At 42.0% G+C, this 22434-nt stretch overlaps 1 protein-coding gene across 1 annotated transcript in view; it reads right to left on the bottom strand.

Annotated features, from left to right (window-relative positions):
* LOC104995507 (antigen WC1.1-like) overlaps positions 1–22434 on the bottom strand; it is a gene marked incomplete at its 3' end in the record, with an annotated part of 71446 nt that overhangs the window by 16483 nt on the left and 32529 nt on the right. Inside the window, 2 exon segments of the mRNA XM_010849383.1 lie at positions 4767–4904; positions 7479–7799. Of these exon segments, the coding sequence (XP_010847685.1) occupies positions 4767–4904; positions 7479–7799 (459 nt within the window).

Genomic DNA, 22434 nt, shown 5'->3' with positions numbered 1-22434 from the left:
TTGCAGTCCAAGGGACTCTCAAGAGTCTTCTCCAACACCACAGTTCAAAAGCATCAATTCTTCGGCACTCAGCTTTCTTCACAGTCCAACTCTCACATCCATACATGACCACTGGAAAAACCATAGCCTTGACTAGATGGACATTTGTTGACAAAATGACGCATCTGCATTTTAATAAGCTGTCTAGGTTAGTCGTAACTTTCCTTCCAAGGAGTAAGTGTCTTTTATTTATTTTTTAATTTAATTTAATTTACTTTATTTTTTAACTTTACAATACTGTATTGGTTTTGCCATATATCAACATGAATCCACCACAGGTATACACGTGTCCCCCATCCTGAACCCTCCTCCCTCCTCCCTCCCTGTACCATCCTTCTGGGTCGTCCCAGTGCACCAGCCCCAAGCATCCAGTATCATGCATCAAACCCAGACTGGAGACTCGTTTCATATATGATATTATACATGTTCCAATGCCATTCTCCCAAATCATCCCACCCTCTCCCTCTCCCACAGAGTCCAAAAGACTGTTCTGTACATCAGTGACTCTTTTGCTGTCTCGTATACAGGGTCGCACAGAGTCGGACACGACTGAAGCAACTTAGCAGCAGCAGCAGCATACAGGGTTATTGTTACCATCTTTCTAAATTCCATATATATGCGTTAGTATACTGTATTGGTGTTTTTCTTTCTGGCTTACTTCACTCTGTATAATAGGCTCCAATTTCATCTACCTCATTAGAACCAATTCAAATGTATTCTTTTTAATGGCTGAGTAATACTCCATTGTGTATATGTACCACAGCTTTCTTATCCATTAATCTGCTGATAGACATCTAGGTTGCTTCCATGTCCTGGCTATTATAGACAATGCTGCAATGAACATTAGGGTACACATGTCTCTTTCAATTCTGGTTTCCTCCGTGTGTATGCCCAGCAGTGGGATTGCTGGATCATAAGGCAGTTCTATTTCCAGTTTTTTAAGGAATCTCCACACTGTTCTCCATAGTGGCTGTACTAATTTGCATTCCCACCAACAGTGTAAGAGGGTTCCCTTTTCTCCACACCCTCTCCAGCATTTATTGCTTGTAAACTTTTGGATCACAGCCATTCTGACTGTCATGAAATGGTACCTCATAGTGGTTTTGATTTGCATTTCTCTGATAATGAGTGATGTTGAGCATCTTTTCATGTGTTTGTTAGCCATCTGTATTTCGTCTTTGGAGAAATGTAGTAAGTGACTTTTAATTTCATGGCTTCAGTCACCATCTTCAATGATTTTGGAGCCCTCCAAAAATAAAGTCAGCCACTGTTTCCCCATCTATTTCCCATGAAGTGACGGGACCGGATGCCATGATCTTAGTTTTCTGAATGTTGAGCTTTAAGCCAACTTTTTCACTCTCCTCTTTCACTTTCATCAAGAGGCTCTTTAGTTCTTCTTCACTTTCTGCCATAAGGGTGGTGTCATCTGCATATCTGAGGTTATTGATATTTCTCCCGGCAATCTTGATTCCAGCTTGTGCTTCTTCCAGCCCAGCATTTCTCATGATGTACTCTGCATATAAGTTAAATAAGCAGGGTGACAATATACAGCCTTGACGTACTCCTTTTCCTATTTGGAAACAGACTATTGTTCCGTGTCCAGTTCTAACTGTTGCTTCCTGACCTGCACACAGATTTCTCAATAGAACATTACTCAGTTATTAAAAAAAAAAAAAAAAACAAACGCATTTGAATCAGTTCTAATGAGGTGGACAAAACTGGAGCTTCTTATACAGAGTGAAGTAAGTCAGAAAGAAAAACACCAATACAGTATATTAAGGCATATATATGGAATTTAGAAAGATGGTCATGATGATTCTATATGCAAGATAGCAAAAGAGATACAGATGTAAAGAACAGACTTTTGGACTCTGTGGGAGAAGGTGAGGGTGGGATGATTTGAGAGAATAGCATTGAAACATATATATTACCATATGTGAAATAAATCACCAGTCCAGGTTCGATGCATGAGACAGGGTGCTCAGAGCTGGTGCACTGGGATGACCCTGAGGGATCGGATGGGGAAGGAGGTGGGAGGGGGGTTCAGGATGGGGAATATATGTATACCCATGGCTGATTTATGTCAGTGTATGGCAAAAACCACTACAATATTGTAAAGTAGTTAGCCTCCAATAAAAATAAATTAATTCATTAAAAAAAAGATTAATAGAAACTGGAACACTGTATAAAAATGAGAGCCTAAGTTAGAGCAATGTGCTCAGGGAGTACAATCCACAATCAGTATTTAAATGTCAGAGCACTCTCGAGTTATTATATTTTAAAGCATATCTTAACTGTAATTAATATGAAAACATAAATTTTCTTAAAATTGTAACATTATAAACTCCAATATAGTTCAAATTTTCAACAGCTCTATCCATTTTTATTCACTTGCTTATTTATCAAAATGAGGCACAGCCTCCTGTAATGCTTCCACAGTCTATCTGCAGTTGGAACCATGACTATGACATTGTGACAATAAGGGCAGATATTTGAAATGCCAAAAAATAAGTTTTCTTAAACCAAAAATTCCTAGTTGAAATAAAATGCTCTTTGAAAATAATCTTTTTTGATAGTACTCTAATAAGAAGAATGAAAGAAAACGCTTGAACAGGTTTGTGGCATAGATTGTTGTAATGGTTTCAGAGATGTATACTGATCTCCAAACTCATCAAGTTGTAAATATTAGTTATTTACACTTTTGTGTGTCAGTCATACATCCATAAAAGTTTTAAAAGAAAAAAATTTTCTTAGTGGACTCAAGAGTATCAGCAAAGATCCACTAAAGGTGAGATTGGAAAAGATCACTTTTCCAATGATCTTGCCCTACAAAACACAGAGAGCTGATTGGCTGTGCCTGCTAAGAACCTACTGCACATGTTCTCAGACCTCCCCTGTCCCACCACCTCAGCAGCTGGGAAGATCCTTTCCTGAGATCCAACCACCTCTATTAGGGACTTTGCTGTGATATCTGATAATATTTTCCTCAATTCCAGCCATTGTGGTGGGGATTATGTCCTGGAAAATTCATCACATGTTCTAATAACAATTGGGAACAACTCTGGAAAACACTGTGACCACCCAATCACATTCTTGTTTTAACTTTGGCTCAGGTTAAACACGGAGAAGGCAATGCTAACCCACTCCAGTGCTCTTGCCTGGAAAATCCCATGAATGGAGGAGCCTGGTAGGCTGCAGTCCATGGGGTCGCGAAGAGTCGGACACGACTGGGCGACTTCACTTTCACTTTTCACTTTCATGCATTGGAGAAGGAAATGGCAACCCACTCCAATATTCTTGCCTGGAGAATCCCAGGGATGGGGGAGCCTGGTGGGCTGCTGTCTATGGGGTCGCACAGAGTCAGACACGACTGAAGCAACTTAGCAGCAGCAGTAGCAGGTTAAACACACATTGACAGGATTGAATCCATATTATGTATCACTTCAAATTGTCTTATCCTCACTGCCCTTAGTTTTGCTTCATTCTCTGTGTTGTAATTTTCAAACTTCAGGTTTTCCTGCAGCTTCAACATCCCTGCAAATAGGATGTGAGCTCCCCATCCAGGTGAGCAGGTACACCAGTATGGTTAGACTAGTCCCTGCAACAAACTCCCCTTCTTGCCTGCCCTGACTGTGACCTAGTGACATTCAAGCACACAGTGAAATCCCTTCAGGCATTTTCCTTGTGTAACTCCTCACTGACCCCCAGTATTGTCACTTGTTCATGGGTATCCACTCCCTCCTGTTGGTCGTCACTGGTAGGTTGATCCTGCTGTATTGTTATGCCCCTCATTACCCACCTGATGAACTGCAAGGGAATCCAACCAGTCCATTCTGAAGGAGATCAGCCCTGGGATTTCTTTGGAAGGAATGATGCTAAAGCTGAAACTCCAGTACTTTGGCCACCTCATGCGAAGAGTTGACTCATTGGAAAAGGCTCTGATGCTTGGAGGGGTTGGGAGCAGGAGGAGAAGGGGATGACAGAGGATGAGATGGCTGGATGGCATCACTGACTCTATGGAAGTGAGCCTGAGTGAACTCCGGGAGTTGGTGATGGACAGGGAGGCCTGGCGTGCTGCGATTCATGGAATCGCAGAGTCAGACACGACTGAGTGACTGAACTGACTGAGGATCTGTGAAAATTATAAACTTTGTTTGCCTGCACCTCTCTTGTATCCCTTCTTACAGCTGCACTTGTCTGGCCATCATATGAAAGAATACAAAAGCTACCTTTTTTGATAAACCTAATTCATATAGATCCAACCTGGAGGTTGCACCTGCATGAAACATTTGAACTCACTACCCTGCCTCCTAAACACATCACAAGGACTGGAGGGGCAAGTTACTGTGGGTCTGGAGCCTTTCTCTCCAGAGCCAAGGAAGTCCTTATGTTCCTTTGAGGACCTGATGTTTAAGAAATCACTGCGGTATTGGAGACTTCACACAAGTATGTTCTAAAGGCTGTAATCCATATCTCAGAGACACTCTGGAAAGAAACTGAAGCATTTCTTAATGTGGATCCCTTCCCAGACTGACAGGACTTACCTGAACAGACTACTCCAGCATCCCCATCATGGGAAAGACCCTCAGGACGATAGTCTTTTAGAACAGGGTAAGTACAGGCCATAATCACTGACTCTTACCCATTGCAGTAAGTATAATGAAACCAAATGGGGCCAAACCCAGGTCCAAAATGAGCCCCTCTGGAAGCATTAATGGCAGCTCCACACTCCAGCTGTCTGCACACCACAGCTGCCTCCTCCAAGCTCCAGCTGTGATCATTCATTGTGCCCCATTCTCCTTGGTACTTCACTTCCACTCTCCCCTCACAGCGGTGGGCTCCATCCTTCAACCTCACCTCCAGATCTGCAAGAGAGACACAGATGCAGGACACAGGAGAGATTTTAGAAGATCATGAACAGTATACTGGTAAGTACTAAAAAAAAACCTGAATTCTGAAAACTGAGATGGGAAATCTGAGGAAGTTATTCAAATCCCTGTGAATAACATTTCTTTATCTGTGACATAAATATTCCCACCACAGCCATCTCTAAGCTCACAATGTGCCATCACTGAGCCTGGAGCTGGAAGGGCAGCACCAGGTATTACTCACGAGCCTGTAAAACTAGCTCGAGGGACACCACCAAGGACAGGCCTTCAGAGACTCTGGATGCTGCCCTCCCTGTAGATGTGCCCAAGGCTACTAGGGCCCAGCTTCTCCATCTCAGTTACAGCTCATGGCCCCAGATCCAGAGGGGAATCCTCCCTCTCCTTCTCTGTCCCCTGGGAGCATCTCATTCAACTTAGGAACAGAGGGCTGTCGTAACAGGCTCTGAAGTGTCCCAATTATACCTGTCGCCTGGTGTTCATGTCCTTGTGTAACCACACACTCAAATGTACATAGTAATGTCCATCTAAAAAAATGGAATTTGGCAAATATGATGAGATATCACTGAAGAGATTACATTTCAAGATGAGTAGTAGTAGTTTTTCCCTTGTTTATCTATCTTGCTATCACTCTTGCTCTGATGAAACTAGCTACTTTGGAGAGACACGTGTGACAAAGAATGGAGCCAGGTATCCAGCAAAGAGCCACCTGGAGACTGAAGCTCTCATCTCAGTAGTCCACCAAGTACTGAAATTTTCCAACATCCAGGTGAGTATGTTTGGACAGTATCCACCGCAGGTTGAACCTTCAGATGATTGCATCCATGTAGACATTCTGAGTCAGAGGACCCAGGTAAGTCACGTCCATTCCTGCCCCACAGAAAGTGTGAGATACTAGGTTTTTGCTGCATTAAGCTGCCAAGTTCAGCAGTAATTTGTTGCTGTTGCACAACATAACTAATTTAGGGCTTCCCTCCAGAGTCAGAAGACAGGGGTGAACAAGCTGGAGGTTTGTGAGCCTTCACGGCTTCATCCAGATGAGACTTCTTCCTGTGTGACCAGGTCTGCTGTCTGGTCCCATATGTAACTGGGACCCAAACCACCTCTCTCTGGCACATCAGGTTCTCACCCAGCATCCCAGGTTCCTGCTTTCCTTTCAGGAACTGAGAAGTGAGTTTGCTGTGACCTTGAATCAGCTCCTCTAGCTTTGAATTTTGGTCAGAGAATGAGAATCTTTCTTACAATTTAATGAAACATGGTCTCTGGGGCACCACTCACATTGCTTGGGTCTACATTCAGGCCCCATTTGCTTCAGCCTGGAAACAGGTGTTGTGAATCAAAGATGAACCATCTGGAGAAGTTCTGAACAGGGGAAAATCCTGATGTGTTAGAAGGTTCAGGCTGGCACATACCACAAAATACCACAGACTGGCTGATTAAAGAACAGACATTCTTGTATCATATCAGAGTTCTGAAGGTTGAGAAGATCAGTTTTCCAATAATCTTTCCCAGCATCACACCCAGGAGCTGATTGTGGCAGCTAAGGACCTACTGCAGGTGTCCTCAGGGCTCCTCTGTCCCACCATCCCAGATCCGGCATGGTCTTTTTTTTAAAAACCAACTACCTCAATTAGGGAACTTGTTGAGATATCTGATCATTTCCTCCTCAATTCCAGCTATTCTGATGGGATTAATGTGCTGGGCAATTCATCAAACACTCTGATAACAACTAGGAACATCTCTGGCAAAAGTTGTGCCACCCAATCACATTCTAGTTTCTAACTTGGCTCATTTCAAATGCATTTAGACAGGATTGAGTCCTCATTATGTTTCAAGTTCTCTTCACCTCACTACCCTTACTTTTGCTCCATCTTCTGTGTTGTAACTGTCAAACTTCACATTTTCCTTCAGCCTCACCAGTGTGATGAGAGTATCCCCTGACAATACCCCTTCTGACCAAATGACCTTCTAATGCACCCAAGAAATGCCCTCACAACTTTTCATAGTGTAATTACACCCCATGTCCAAGTATTGTCACATCTCCATGGGTTTTCACTCTCTATTTTGTGTCACTGCTATGTCACTGAGCCTGTTCTGTTTGCACCTTCCCCATGTATCTACATGATAATACTGTCTAGGAATTGTGAGTATAATAAACTATATTATCCTGCACATCTCTTCTATCCCCTCTTATAACCACACTTGTCTGATCATCTCATAAAAGAATACAACAAGCTACCATCAAGAACCTAATTCATAGAGGTCCAACCCAGAAGCTGTACATGTATGAAACATTTGAGCTCACCCTCCTGCTCCCTATGACACATCACTGAGAGTGGAGGGACCAGGGACTATGGGTCTGGAAACTTTTTCTCCAGGACCAAGCAAGTCCTTATGATCCTTTGAGCACTTAATGTTCAAGGAATCACTGTGTGAATGGAGTCTTCATCCAAGAATGTACTAAAGGCTGTGATCCATATTCTTGTGCTATTCCCAGAAAGAGACTGAAGCCTTTCCTGCTGGAGATCCCGTCCCAGACCAGACAGGACTTACCTGAACAGACTGCTCCAGCATCCTGGTCATGGGAAAGGCCCTCAGGATGACGATCTTTAAGCGTAGGATAATTACACTCCATGATCAATGATTCTGTCCCATTGCAGTAAAGATACTGAAACCAAATGGGGCCAATCGCTGCTCCAAAATGACCCCCTCTGGGAGCATTAATGGCAGCTCCACACCCCAGCTGTCTGCACACCACAGCTGCTGCCTCCATGCTCCAGTTGTGATCATTCACTGTGCCCCATTTTCCTTGGTGCTTCACTTCCACTCTCCCCTCACAGCGGTGAGCTCCATCCTTCAGCCTCACTTCCAGAACTGCAGAGGGACATGGACACAGGAGATATTTTAGGAGACCATGGTGTGCTCAAATAAATTGAAAAATAAATACTCTGATGTCTGAAAAAAATCCCTGTGGGTAGCATTTGTTGATTTCTGTGGCATGAATATTCCTACTGTAGCCAACTCTAAGCTCCCAATGAACCTGGGAGCTTAGAGCTTAAGCCATCACTGAACCTGGAACAAGAAGGGGGGCACCAGGTGTTTCTCATGAGCCTGTAGAACCAGCTCCAGGGACACCACTGAGGACAGGCCTTCAGAGACTCTGGATGCTGCCTTCCCTATAGATGTGCCCAAGGCTACTAGGACCCAGCTTCCCTGTCTCAGTTACAGGTCATGGCCTGGGATCCAGGGAGGTATCCTCTCTCTTCTTCCCTATCCATAGGGAACATCTCATCCAGCATGGGCTTCCCTGGTGACTTAGATGGTAAAGAATATTCCTGCAATGCTGGAGACCCACATTTGAACCCTGGGTCAGGGAAAATACCTGGAGAAGGGACTGGCAACTACTCTAGTTCTTGCATGGAGAATTCCATGGACAGAGGAGACTGGCAGGTTACAGTCCATTGGGGTCACAGTCATAGAGGCTGTGATAACAGCCTCTAAAGTATCCCATTATTCCTGTCACCTGGTGTTCACGTCCTTCTGTAATCACCACAAACCCAATTGTACATAGTAACATGCTGCTACTGCTAAGTCACTACAGTCGTGTCCGACTCTGTGCGGCCCCATTGGACTGCAGCCTACCAGGCTCCTCCATCCATGGGATTTTCCAGGCAAGAGTACTGGAGTGGGGTGTCATTGCCTTCTCTGACATAGTAACATATATCTAACAAATAAATTTTGCAGAAGTAATGAGAAGTCACTTAAGAGATTAGGCTTTAAGATGACTGTTTCCCCTGGTGAATCTATCTTTCTCTCTCTCTTGTTCTGATTAAGCCAGCTGCCACTTTGTTACCTTCTTATGGGAGAACCCCATGACAAGGAAAGGACACAGGCCTCTAGCCAACAGCCAGCCAGGGACTGAGGCTCTCAGATCAATAGTCCACCAAAATGCTGCTAACATCCAGTCAAGTACATTTGACAATTATCACCCCTGGTTGAACCCTCAGATGATGGCATCCTTGTGAGACATCTTGAGTCAGAGGACCCAGGTAGGTCATGTCAATTATTGGCCTGCACAAAGTAGGAGATATTGGATGTTTCCTGACTTAAGCTGCCAAATTCAGTAGTAATTTTTGCACAGACATAACTTATGTAGGGCTTCCCTCCAGAGTCAGAAGACAGGGGTGAACAAGTTGGAGGTTTATACATGAGCCTTAACTACTTCATCCAGATGAGAGTTCTTCCTCTGTGACCAGGTCTGCTGTCTGGTCCCACCTGGAACTGGGGCCCAAACCACCTCTCTCTGCCACATAAGGTTCTCAGTCAGTGCCCCAGGCTCCTGCTTGTTTGTAGGAAACCGAGAAGTGACTTTACTGAGACCTTTAATCACCCCAAGAACCTTTGAATTTGATTCAGAAAATGAGAATTTTTTTCATAATCTAAGGAGACGTGGTCCATGGGGCACCATTCACACTGCTCAGGTCTCCACCCTGCCCCCATGTGCTCTCACTGTGGAAACAGAAGTGGTGCATCACGGAGGGAACATCTGGGGAAATGCTGAACTGGAGAAGATCCTATTGGCTCAGGCAGGCGGCAACAAGAAGATACCACAGACTGACTGGTTAAACAGCAAAAATGCATTTATCTTGTCAAGTTCTAGAGGTTGAGAAGCCCAAGATCAAATGCCGCCAAGTAGTGCTCATTCTGAGTCCTCTTCTCTTGGCTTGCTGATGACAGCTGCCTCACTGTGTGCTCCCCTGGCCATGCCTGGAGCATGGGCACCCGGAAGAGGGAGACAGTTGTGCCTCTTCTCTTCTTATAATGCTCCCACTGGATTAAGGCCACATTTGTATGGCCTAATTTAACCTCAGTTACTCCTAAAGACCCTGTCTCCAATGCTCTATCACTCTGCAACTAGAGCTTTTAGATATACATTTTGGAGGGACACAGTTCTCTCCATAGACTTGGGGAGGCTCTTTCTAGGGAGGAAATACAGCTACATGGGGAAGAGGTAAAGGAGACAGTAAACACAGGGAAACAATCTGTGATGCTTACTCAGAGATTTTCTTAGATATCTGACATTGAGGTGAGAGTAAAGGATTTAAATAGGATCCTTAATGTACACAAAAACCTGCTATTATTAATAGTAAAATTATTTCAGAAGGCACATCCTCTGCTGTAAATGCAGAAAAAGGTAAAACCATGTTCCTGCCTTCATGGGCCTTTTACCTAGTTGATGATACAAACAAATAGATGATTTCAGTACGATGATAAGTTCCAGGAGATTTTCTTCATAAAGGTAGACTTGCTTATTTAGAGCATTTTTTCTATTGAAAAAGAAAGTGGAAGAAATTCACCAAAAATTATCTGAAAAGCATTAAACACCTCTAAGATAGGAACAAAAAGTCAGGCCAAATCTGCAGGTAAAATCAAAAGTCACTGGCACACATGAGCAGGGAAAGTTGTTTTCCCTAAGGATACTAGGCCATTCAGGAAAACGTGTGGGTTTTTATGGCCCTTGATGGTGAGGAGGTAAAATCAAATCCCAAACCCACATGCAGATGAGAATCCAACAGAAGGCACTCTCCACAATAAGCTAAACACCAGCTGAAATAGACTTGCATGGATTTAGATTCAGAGTTTGAATCTCTGGATTGTCCAGGTAATCCATTTTAGCACTTGTATGAATGTGGCCCACTATTGATAATACCATAAAATCACGACAAAATAAATATGAATCTCCTTCTTTAGTAAGTTACCTTCAACTTAGCTCTCAATTACCACTATACACATTTGTAATAAATAAAATAACCAGTATATTGTCAATAAAAAACAGGGCACAAAGAAACCAAGGTCCATTAACACAAACCAAGGGAAACTACTGAAGCAGAGACAGAGACTTCTCATATCACATATATCACACACTAGGATATATAACATCCACACGCACTATATTTAGGGCTTCTCAGGTTATGCTAGTGATAAAGAATCTGCCTGCCATGCAGGTGGTGCAAGAGACTCAGGTTTGATCCCTGGGTCGGAAAGATCCCCTGGTGAAGGGAATGGCCACCCACTCCAGTATTCTTGCCTGGAGAATTACAAGGAGAGAGGAGCCTGGAAGGCTATAGTCCAAGGGGCTGCACAGAGTCAGACAGGACTGAGCAACTGAGCACATGCATATACTTAAAGAAATAAAAGTTTAAAACATTTTGTTCATTTTATAATGCTTAGGAATTGAATATAAAGAAAGATGTTTTTGCATTAATGAAAATAGATAATGCTGTTTATATTTTGCAGAAAGACGTTTATTTTAAAATAGACTTTCAGTCATTTTATAATTACACAAAAATAATGAAATCATTTTATAAGTACACCACAATAATGAAATCAATATAGGTAAATAAATATAGAAATTCTATCAAAAATAAAGAATTTCAATAATTTGCAAAAAAAATAAATAAAAGTTTACTGTTGAATCTTCAGGAGACTAAAAAAATGCATAGAAAAATATTTAAAGCTTAACTCTATGTATGAGAAATATACTTCTTGAAATTAAAACATTTGTATTAGATTACCCTCATGAAAAATCAGAAATAATAAGTGAATAAAAACTCTTAAGAAATTACCTGAAATACTGCAGAGAGCAAAGAAAGAAAAATACAGAAAAAAAATAGAGACAGAAAATGGTGAAAGAAGTTTAAAATAAGTTAAATTGAAATATTTAGAGGAAGAGAGGAAGAGAAACACAGAGATACAATAAAGGAAAGAGAATTGAATAGATGCAATATTTAACAAATATTGGCTGAGAAATATCCAGAATTGATGACAGATACCTAACCATAGGTAGATACCTAACCATCTTCAAGATATGAGAATACCAAACCACCTGACCTGCCTCCTGAGAAATCCATATGCAGATCAAGAAGCAACCGTTAGAACTGGACATGGAACAACAGACCGGTTCCATATTAGGAAAGGAGTATGTCAAGGCTGTATATTGTCACCCTGCTAATTTAACTTATATGCAGTGCACATCATGAGAAATGCTGGACTGGATGAAGCACAAGCTGGAATCAAGATTGCTGGGAGAAATACCAATAATCTCAGATATGCAGATGACATCACCCTTATGGCAGAAAGCAAAGAAGAACTAAAGCACCTCTTGCTGAAAGTGAAGGAGGAGAGTGAAAAAGTTGGCTTAAAACTCAACATTCAGAAAACTAAGATCATGGCATCAGGCCCCATCACTTCGTGGCAAATAGATGGGGAAACAGTGGAAACAGATCCAGACTTTTTTGGGGAGGGGCCCCAAAATCGCTGCAGATGGTGACTGCAGCCATGAAATTAAGACATTTGCTTCTTGGAAGGAAAGTTATGACCAACCTAGACAGCTTATTAAAAAGAAGAGACATTACTTTGCCAAAAAAGTCCGTCTAGTTAAGGCTATGGTTTTTCCAGTGGTCATGTATGGATGTGAGAGTTGGACTATAAAGAAAACTGAGCACTGAAGAGTTGATGTTTTTGAACAGTGGTGTTGGAGAAGACTCTGGAGAGTCCCTCAGACTGCAAGGAGATCCAACGAGTCCATCCTAAAGGAGATCAGTCCTGGGTCTTCATTGGAAAGACTGATGCTGAAGTTGAAACTCCAATACTTTGGCCACCTGATGGGAAGAGCTGATTCATTTGAAAAGACCCTGATGCTGGGAAAGATTGAAGGCAGGAGGAGAAGGGGATGACAGAGGAGGAGATGGTTGGATGGCATCACCGACTCAATGGACATGAAAGTGAAAGTCGCTCAGTCATGTCTAACTCTTTGCGACCCCATGAACTGTATAGTCCATGGGATTTTCCAAGCCAGAATACTGGAGTGGGTAGCCTTTCCCTTCCCCAGGGGATGCTCCCAACCCAGGGATCGAACCCAGGTCTCCCGCATTGCAGGCAGATTCTTTACCAGCTGAACCACAAGGGAAACTCCGGGAGTAGGTGATGGACAGGGAGGCCTGGTGAGCTAGTCCATGGGGTTGCAAAGAGTCAGACATGACTGAACGGCTGAACTGAACTGACTGAACTAAAACTAACCATAGAGGGTTTAAGTGGAACAACTCAGGAAACACATACAAAAATCAATTAATTTTGATACACATCACAGATATAAACACCACTACTGTTTTGTGATATTCAAAATTCTTTTTCTAGTCACTCTTCCAACAACACAAGTGATGATTCTATACGTGGACATCACCAGGTGGTCAATACCAATATCAGATTGATTATATTTTTGCAGTTGAAGACAGAGACACTCTATACACTCATCAAAAACATGACCTGGGGCATACTGTGACTTAGAATGTTAGCTCCTTATTGCAAAATGAGACTTGAAGAAAGTAGGCAAAACCACTAGACAATTCAGGTATGACCTAAATCATATCCCTTATGATTATACAGTGGAGGTGATGAATAGATTCAAGGGATTATATCTAGTAGACAGAGTGCCTGAAGAACTATGGAAAGAGGTTCATAACATCTTAAAAGAGGTGGTAACCAAAACTACCTCCAAGAAAAAGAAATGCAAGAAGGCGGTGTTTGTCTGAGGGGGCCTTACAAAGAGCTGAGAACAGAAGAGACGTGTAAAACAAAGGAGAAAGGGAAAGACATACCCAACTGAATGCAGTTTCAGACAATAGCAAGGAGAGATAAGAAAGCCTTCCTAAGAGATCAATGCAAAGAAATTGAGGATAACAATAGAATGGGACAGACTAGAGATCTCTTCAAGAAAATCAGAGATACTAAGGGAATATTTCAAACAAAGATGGGCAAAATAAAGGACAGAAACAGCAGGGACCTAACAGAAGCAGAAGAGATTAAGAGGAGAGAGCAAGAATACACAGAAGGAATCTACAGTAAAGGTTTTCATGACTCAGGTAACCAAGGTGGTGTGGTCACACACCTAGAATCAGACATCCTGGAGTGTGAAATCAAGTGGACCTTAAAAGCATTACTATGAGCAAAGCTAATGGAGATGATGGAATTCCAGCTGAGCTATTTAAAATCCTAAAAGATGATACTGTTAAAGTGCTGCCCTCAATATGTCAGCAAATTTGGAAAACTCAGCAATGGCCACAGGTCAGTTTTCATTCCAATTCCAAAGAAGGGCAATGCCAAAGAATGTTCAAACTACCATACAATTGTGTTCATTTCACATGCTAGCAAGGTAATACTCAAAATCCTTCAATCTAGGCTTCAGCAGTACATGAACTGGGAACTTCCATATGTACAGGCTGGATTTAGAAAAGGCAGAGGAACCAGAGACAAATTGCCAATATCCGTTGGATCATAGAAAAAACAAGGTAATTCCAGACATATATTTACTTCTACTTCATTGACCATGCTCAAACTTTTGACTGTATGGATCACAACAAACTATGGAAAACCCTTAAGGAGATAGGATTATCAGACCACTTTACCTGTCTCCACGAAATCTGTATGCAGGAAAGAAGCAACAGTTAGAACTGGACACAAAACAACAGACTGGTTCAAAATTGGGAAATGAGTACATCAAGGCTGTATATTGCCACACTGTTTATTTAACTTATATACAGAGTACACCATGCGAAATGCTGGGCTGGTTGACTAACAGGCTGGAATCAAGAGTGCCGTGAGAAATAGCAACAACCTCAGATATGTAGATAATACCACTCTAATGGCACAAAGCAAAGAGGAACTAAATAGCCTCATGATGAGGGTTAATAAGGACAATGGAAAAACTGCCTGAAAACTCAACATTCAGAAAACTAAGATCATGGCATCCGGTCCCATCACTTCATGGCAAATAGATGGAGGAAAAGTGGAAACAGTGAAAGATTTTACTTTTGGGGGCTCCAAAATTACTGCAGACAGTGACTGCAGTCACAAAATTAAAAGATGTCTACTCTTTGGCAGCAGAGCTATTACAAACCTAGTGTGTATGTGAGTCGCTTAGTTGTGTCTGACTGTTTGCAACCCTATCGACTGTAGTTCACCAGGCTCCTTTGTTCATGGGATTCTCCAGGGAAGCATACTGGAGTGGGTTGCCATGCCCTTCTTCAGGGGGACTCTCCAACCCAGGGATGGAAACTGAGTCTCCTGCATTGCACGTAGATTCTTTACTGTCTGAACCATCAGGGAGGCCCATGACAAACCTAGACTGTGTATTAAAAAGCAGACACATCATTTTGCTGACAAGGGTCCATATAGTCAAAGCTATGGTTTTCCTAGTAGTAAAGTACTGATGTGAGCTTTGAACCTTAAAGAAGGTTGAACACCAAAGAACTGATGCTTTCAAATTGTGGTGATAGAGAAGACTCTTGGGAGTCCCTTGGAAAACAAAGAGATCAAACCAATGAATCCCAAAGGAAATCAGTCATGAATATTCATTGGAAGAAATGACGCTGAAGCTGAAGTTCCAATAACTTGGCAACCTGATGTGAAGAGCTGAATAATTGGAAAAGACCCTGATGCTGGGAAAGTTGGGGGCAAGAGGAGGGGGAAAGGACTACAGAGGATGAGATGGTTAGATGGCCCACCAACTCAATGGACATGAATTTGAGCAAACTCACTGAGATAGTGAAGAACATCTTGCTGCAGTCCATAGTGTCAAAAAGAGTTGGACAAGACTTAGTGACTGAATAACAACAAGGCACGTGGAAATACTAATAGTTTGCCTATTTGTAATGAAACATAACCATGTAATCTGACTTATCCCATGAAGTGTTAGAACAAATAATGTGACTTCCACAAAGAAATATTTAAGATCAATATATTTTCTACTAAGGCAAATCCTGTAGCCTTGTGTGGAAATGGTAGAATAATAAGATGGTGGGGCCATCAACAACCTGCTGCTTGATAAATAATGATAAACAGAGGCATTGACAAAATGAATACAATAAGTCATGTAGAAAAAAAATGGCTCTAAGGACATTATAACCTGGCTTACTTTGACTATAGTGATAAGAAATAGAAGAAAATTGAGTAAGAAAAATATTAAGACAGAAACTTAGTATCAGTTCAGTTCAGTCACTCAGTCATGTCCAACTCTTTGCAACCCCACGAATCATAGCACGCCAGGCCTCCCTGTCCATCACCAACTCCCGGAGTTCACTCAGACTCACGTCCATCGAGTCAGTGATGCCATCCAGCCTTCTCATCCTCTGTCGTCCCCTTCTCCTCCTGCCCCCAATCCTTCCCAGCATCAGAGTCTTTTCCAATGAGTCAACTCTTCGCATGAGGTGGCCAAAGTACTGGAGTTTCAGCTTTAGCATCATTCCTTCCAAAGAACACCCAGGGCTGATCTCCTTTAGAATGGACTGGTTGGATCTCCTTGCAGTCCAAGGGACTCTCAAGAGTCTTCTCCAATACCACAGTTCAAAAGCATCACTTCTTCGATGCTCAGCCTTCTTCACAGTCCAACTCTCACACCCATACATGACCACTGGAAAAACCATAGCCTTGACTAGATGAAGCTTTGTTGGCAAAGTAATGTCTCTGCTTTTGAATATGCTATCTAGGTTGGTCATAACTTTTCTTCCAAGGAGTAAGCATCTTTTAATTTCATGGCTGCAGTCACTATCTGCAGTGATTTAGTATATATTACCTCAAATTGCAAAACAGCTACACTAAAACCTAAGTCCCTAAGAACACGAGAATCCAATACGGAGTAAATGGAAGCCTTAAAGTATGAAGAAAAATTGCCAATCTAAAACGTATATTCATAACTCAGTTGATAAAGAATCCACCTATAATGCGGGAGACCCTGGTTTTATTCCTGGGTTGGGAAGTTCTCCTGGAGAAGGGATAGGCTACCCACTCCAGTATTCTTGGGCTTCCCTGGTGGCTCAGATGGTAAAGAATCCGCCTGCAATGTGGGAGACCTGGGTTCGATCCCTGGGTTGGGAAGATCCCCTGGAGGAGGGCATGGCAACCCACTCTAGTATTCTTGCCTGGAGAATGTCCCTGGACAGAGTAGACTGGCAGGCTACAGTCTACTGCTGCTACTGCTACTGCTAAGTCACTTCAGTCGTGTCTGACTCTGTGCGACCCCATAGATGGCAGCCCAACAAGCTCCCCCGTCCCTGGGATTCTCCAGGCAAGAACACTGGAGTGGGTTGCCATTTCCTTCTCCAATTCATGAAAGTGAAAAGTGAAAGTGAAGTCACTCAGTCGTGTCCGACTCTTAGTGACCCCATGGACTGCAGCCTACCAGGCTCCTCTGCCCATGGGATTTTCCAGGTGAAAGTACTGGAGTGGGGTGCCATTGCCTTCTCCAGGGCTACAGTCTATGGGGTCACAAAGAGTAAGACACGACTGAATGACTAAACACACCACATATTCAAAATACACTCTTTTAAAGAATAAAGCCCTGGAAAGTGACATCACAAAATTGATGTAGGAGACAGAACCTTCCATTTTCCCCAACAAAGATCAACAATTAAACATCTATCCATTGCAGGAGTTAATAGTCAGCCACCTGTTACTCTGTCTAAGCCATGAGAAAATCACCATGGGGAAAGAATAAAAGCAAAATACAGCAATACAGCATGACCCAAATAAAAGTACATTGGGTTGATTAGTTGGAGTAGTCATGCTCTACTAAGCTAAGGAAAAACATAGTGTGGACCTTGGAACGCTGGGTCAGTGCAAGTTCAGAACACTGCTTGTGGACATACTAAGATGCTTTCCCAAGGCATATGTGGGTCTATGACCTTTAGGTAGGTGATACCCCTTGTACAAGAAAATAACAAAGATAGTTCAAAGTAATCAATAATATGGGAGACTTGACAGGGGACACAGGAGGCTGACTTCATTATAGCACAAGAGATACTTTCTGCTTGCCAAGACACTAAATAAAATTCATGTGGCTCCAAGGAACAGGATTCTTGATCCAAGAGGTCCTGAGTCCCCCAGTCCCATCTTTAAAACTTGAATTTTGTCTCTGGTTTCTTTTTCCCAGACTGTGTGTCGACTACTTTCGATCCCTTCCTGCTGCTCTGGCCACAGCAATCTGTAAACAGAAACAATCTGGAATGACCTAGAGTTCTCTTAAGAAATTTTAGCAACAAAAATTCATCATTTTGCCAGCACCATTCTGCCCCCAAGTCAGCATTACTCAATGCCAAAAGAGTTCCCCTTGCCAGGAACTCCAGAGCAGGTTGAGTAACCAGGGTCCCAGCCTTGTGGAGCAACACTTGAAGGTGATGTTTCAGTTTCATCTCACCCAGACCTGCAAAGCTGAGAGACACATATAAAGACCTGGAATAAGGAAGAAAAGAAAGGCCTACAGTAGCTGTCACACAGCAGGAACAATAGCAGTTCATGGTGTCCTGCCATGTAGACAAATTCAGCAGATCATGCCCCCGAAGAAACTAATGCTACAGATCTCTTGCAGATTTCACCAGCTTTATCCTACCCCAGTATACACACTCATTGACATCAGCACTCAGAATGTTTCCCCCTTCAGTTTCTCCAGATCCCAGGAATAGCACTTGCCACAAACTCAGTTCTCTGTGATTATATCAGTCCAAGTTCAGTTCAGTTCAGTTCAGTTCATTTCAGTCATTCAGTTGTGTCAGATGCTTTGTGACCCCATGGACTGCAGCATATCACATCTCCCTGTCCATCATCAACTCCTGGAGTTTACTCAAACTCATGTCCATTGAGTCAATGATGCCATCCAACCATCTCATCCTCTGTCGTCCCCTTCTCCTCCCGCCTTCAATCTTTCCCAGAATCAGGGTCTTTTCAAATGAGTCAGCTCCTAGCAACAGGTGGCCAAAGTATTGGAGTTTCAGCTTCAGCATCAGTCCTTCTAATGACTATTCAGGACTGATCTCCTTTAGGATGGACTGATTGGATCTCCTGCAGTCCAAGGGATTCTCAAGAGTCTTCTCCAACACCACAGTTCAAAAGCATCAATTCTTCGGTGCTCAGCTTTCTTTATAGTCGAACTCTTACATCTATACATGACTACTGGAAAAACCATACCCTTGACTAGATGAACCTTTGTTGGCAAAGTAATCTCTCTGCTTTTTAATAAGCTGTCTAGGTTGGTCATAACTATTCTTCCAAGAAGTAAGCATTTTTTAATTTCATGGCTGCAGTCACCATCTGTAGTAATTTTGGAGCCCCCCAAAAATAAAGTCTGTCACTGTTTCCACTGTTTCTCCATCTATTTGCCAGTGCAAGACACTACTCTAAACCCAAGGTGTGAATCCAACAACACATTAAAAAGATCATACACCATGACCAAGTGGGCTTTATTCCAGGGATGCAAGGATTCTTCAATATCCGCAAATCAATCAATGTAATACACCACATTAACAAATTGAAAAATAAAAACCATATGATTATCTCAATAGATGCAGAGAAAGCCTTTGACAAAATTCAACATCCATTTATGATAAAAACTCTCCAGAAAGAAGGAATAGAAGGAACATACCTCAACATAATAAAAGCTATATATGACAAACCCACAGCAAACATTATCCTCAATGGTGAAAAATTGAAAGCATTTCCTCTAAAGTCAGGAACAAGACAAGGGTGCCCACTTTCACCATTACTATTCAACATAGTTTTGGAAGTTTTGGCCATAGCAATCAGAGCAGAAAAAGAAATAAAAGGAATCCAAATTGGAAAAGAAGAAGTAAAACTCTCACTGTTTGCAGATGACATGACCCTCTACATAGAAAACCCTAAAGACTCCACCAGAAAATTACTAGAACTAATCAATGATTATAGTAAAGTTGCAGGATATAAAATCAACACACAGAAATCCCTTGCATTCCTATACACTAATAATGAGAAAACAGAAAGAGAAATTAAGGAAACAATTCCATTCACCATTGCAACGGAAAGAATAAAATACTTAGGAATATATCTACCTAAAGAAACTAAAGACCTATATATAGAAAACTATAAAACACTGGTGAAAGAAATCAAAGAGGGCACTAATAGATGGAGAAATATACCATGTTCATGGATTGGAAGAGTCAATATAGTGAAAATGAGTATACTACCCAAAGCAATTTATAGATTCAATGCAATCCCTATCAAGCTACCAATGGTATTCTTCACAGAGCTAGAACAAATAATTTCACAATTTGTATGGAAATACAAAAAAACCTCGAATAGCCAAAGCTATCTTGAGAAAGAAGAATGGAACTGGAGGAATCAACCTACCTGACTTCAGGCTCTACTACAAAGCCACAGTTATCGAGACAGTATGGTACTGGCACAAAGACAGAAATATTGATCAATGGAACAAAATAGAAAGCCCAGAGATAAATCCACGCACATATGGACACCTTATCTTTGACAAAGGAAGCAAGAATATACAATGGATTAAAGACAATCTCTTTAACAAGTGGTGCTGGGAAAACTGGTCAACCACTTGTAAAAGAATGAAACTAGAACACTTTCTAACACCATACACAAAAATAAACTCAAAATGGATTAAAGATCTCAATGTAAGACCAGAAACTATAAAACTCCTAGAGGAGAACATAGGCAAAACACTCTCCGACATACATCACAGCAGGATCCTCTATGACCCACCTCCAAGAATATTGGAAATAAAAGCAAAAATAAACAAATAGGACCTAATTAAACTTAAAAGCTTCTGCACAATAAAGGAAACTATTAGCAAGGTGAAATGGCAGCCTTCAGAATGGGAGAAAATAATAGCAAATGAAGCAACTGACAAACAACTAATCTCAAAAATATACAAGCAACTCCTACAGCTCAATTCCAGAAAAATAAATGACCCAATCAAAAAATGGGCCAAAGAACTAAATAGACATTTCTCCAAAGAAGACATACAGATGGCTAACAAACACATGAAAAGATGCTCAACATCACTCATTATCAGAGAAATGCAAATCAAAACCACTATGAGGTCCCATTTCACACCAGTCAGAATGGCTGCGATTCAAAAGTCTATAAGCAATAAATGCTGGAGAGGGTGTGGAGAAAAGGGAACCCTCTTACACTGTTGGTGGGAATGTAAACTAGTACAGCCACTCTGGAAAACAGTGTGGAGATTCCTGAAAAAAAACTGGAAATAGAACTGCCTTATGATCCAGCAATCCCACTGCTGGGCATACACATTGAGGAAACCAGAAGGGAAAGAGACACGTGTACCCCAGTGTTCATCACAGCACTGTTTATAATAGCCAGGACATGGAAGCAACCTAGATGCCCATCAGCAGATGAATGGATAAGAAAGCTGTGGTACATATACACAATGGAGTATTACTCAGCCATTAAAAAGAATACATTTGAATCAGTTCTAATGAGGTGGATGAAACTGGAACCTATTATACAAAGTGAAGAAAGCCAGAAAGAAAAACACCAATACAGTATACTAACGCATATATATGGAATTTAGAAAGATGGTAACAATAACCCTGTGTACGAGACAGCAAAAGAGACACTGATGTATAGATCAGTCTTATGGACTCTGTGGGAGAGGGAGAGGGTGGGAAGATTTGGGAGAATGGCATTGAAACATGTAAAATAACATGTAAGAAACGAGATGCCAGTCCAGGTTCGATGCACGATACTGGATGCTTGGGGCTGGTGCACTGGGACGACCCGGAGTGAGGGTATGGGGAGGGAGGAGGGAGGAGGGTTCAGGATGGGGAACACAGATATACCTGTGGCGGATTCATTTCGATATTGGCAAAACTAATACAATATTGTAAAGTTTAAAAATAAAATTAAATTAAAAAAAAAAGTAAACCCAAGGTGTGACCCCAACACCTTGCATGCACTCTTGGCTAGAGCCTCCAACTGTGCACTTGAATCCAATCAGCCTGACACCTGACAGCAGGCTCCACTGCAGTGTGCATGCCCAGGGGAAGACAGTGCAGCCACGAGAGAGCACACGGAGACCTAGAGTCCCCCAGGCTGCCAGGAAGCCCTTTGAAGGTCCCAGACATTGCTGCCTTCTTGGGCCCCCACCACTACATGTGTGTCTATAATTGGCAGCTCCCCTACACAGGCTAAACTTTGTACCACACACACACACACACACACACACACACACACATACACACGCACAACAAAACATAAAACAAATATGAGCAGAAATATTTGCTAAAGAAATAGATTCCACCTCATTAGAACTGATTCAAATGTATTCTTTTTAATGGCTGAGTAATACTCCATTGTGTATATGTACCACAGCTTTCTTATCCATTCATCTGCTGATGGACATCTAGGTTGCTTCCATGTCCTGGCTGTTCAGTTCTAATGAGGTGGATGAAGCTGGAGCCTATTATACAGAGTGAAGTAAGCCAGAAAGAAAAACACCAATACAGTATACTAACGCATATATATGGAATTTAGAAAGATGGTAACAATAACCCTGTGTACGAGACAGCAAAAGAGACATGATGTATAGAACAGTCTTATGGACTCTGTGGGAGAGGGAGAGGGTGGGAAGATTTGGGAGAATGGCATTGAAACATGTAAAATA

The sequence above is a fragment of the Bison bison genome, unplaced genomic scaffold (assembly GCF_000754665.1).
Source record: "Bison bison bison isolate TAMUID 2011002044 unplaced genomic scaffold, Bison_UMD1.0 scf7180017864281, whole genome shotgun sequence".
Taxonomy (NCBI): domain Eukaryota; kingdom Metazoa; phylum Chordata; class Mammalia; order Artiodactyla; family Bovidae; genus Bison; species Bison bison.
Note: the sequence above shows the minus strand (reverse complement) of the source record. Positions and strands in the feature narration are given on the sequence as shown.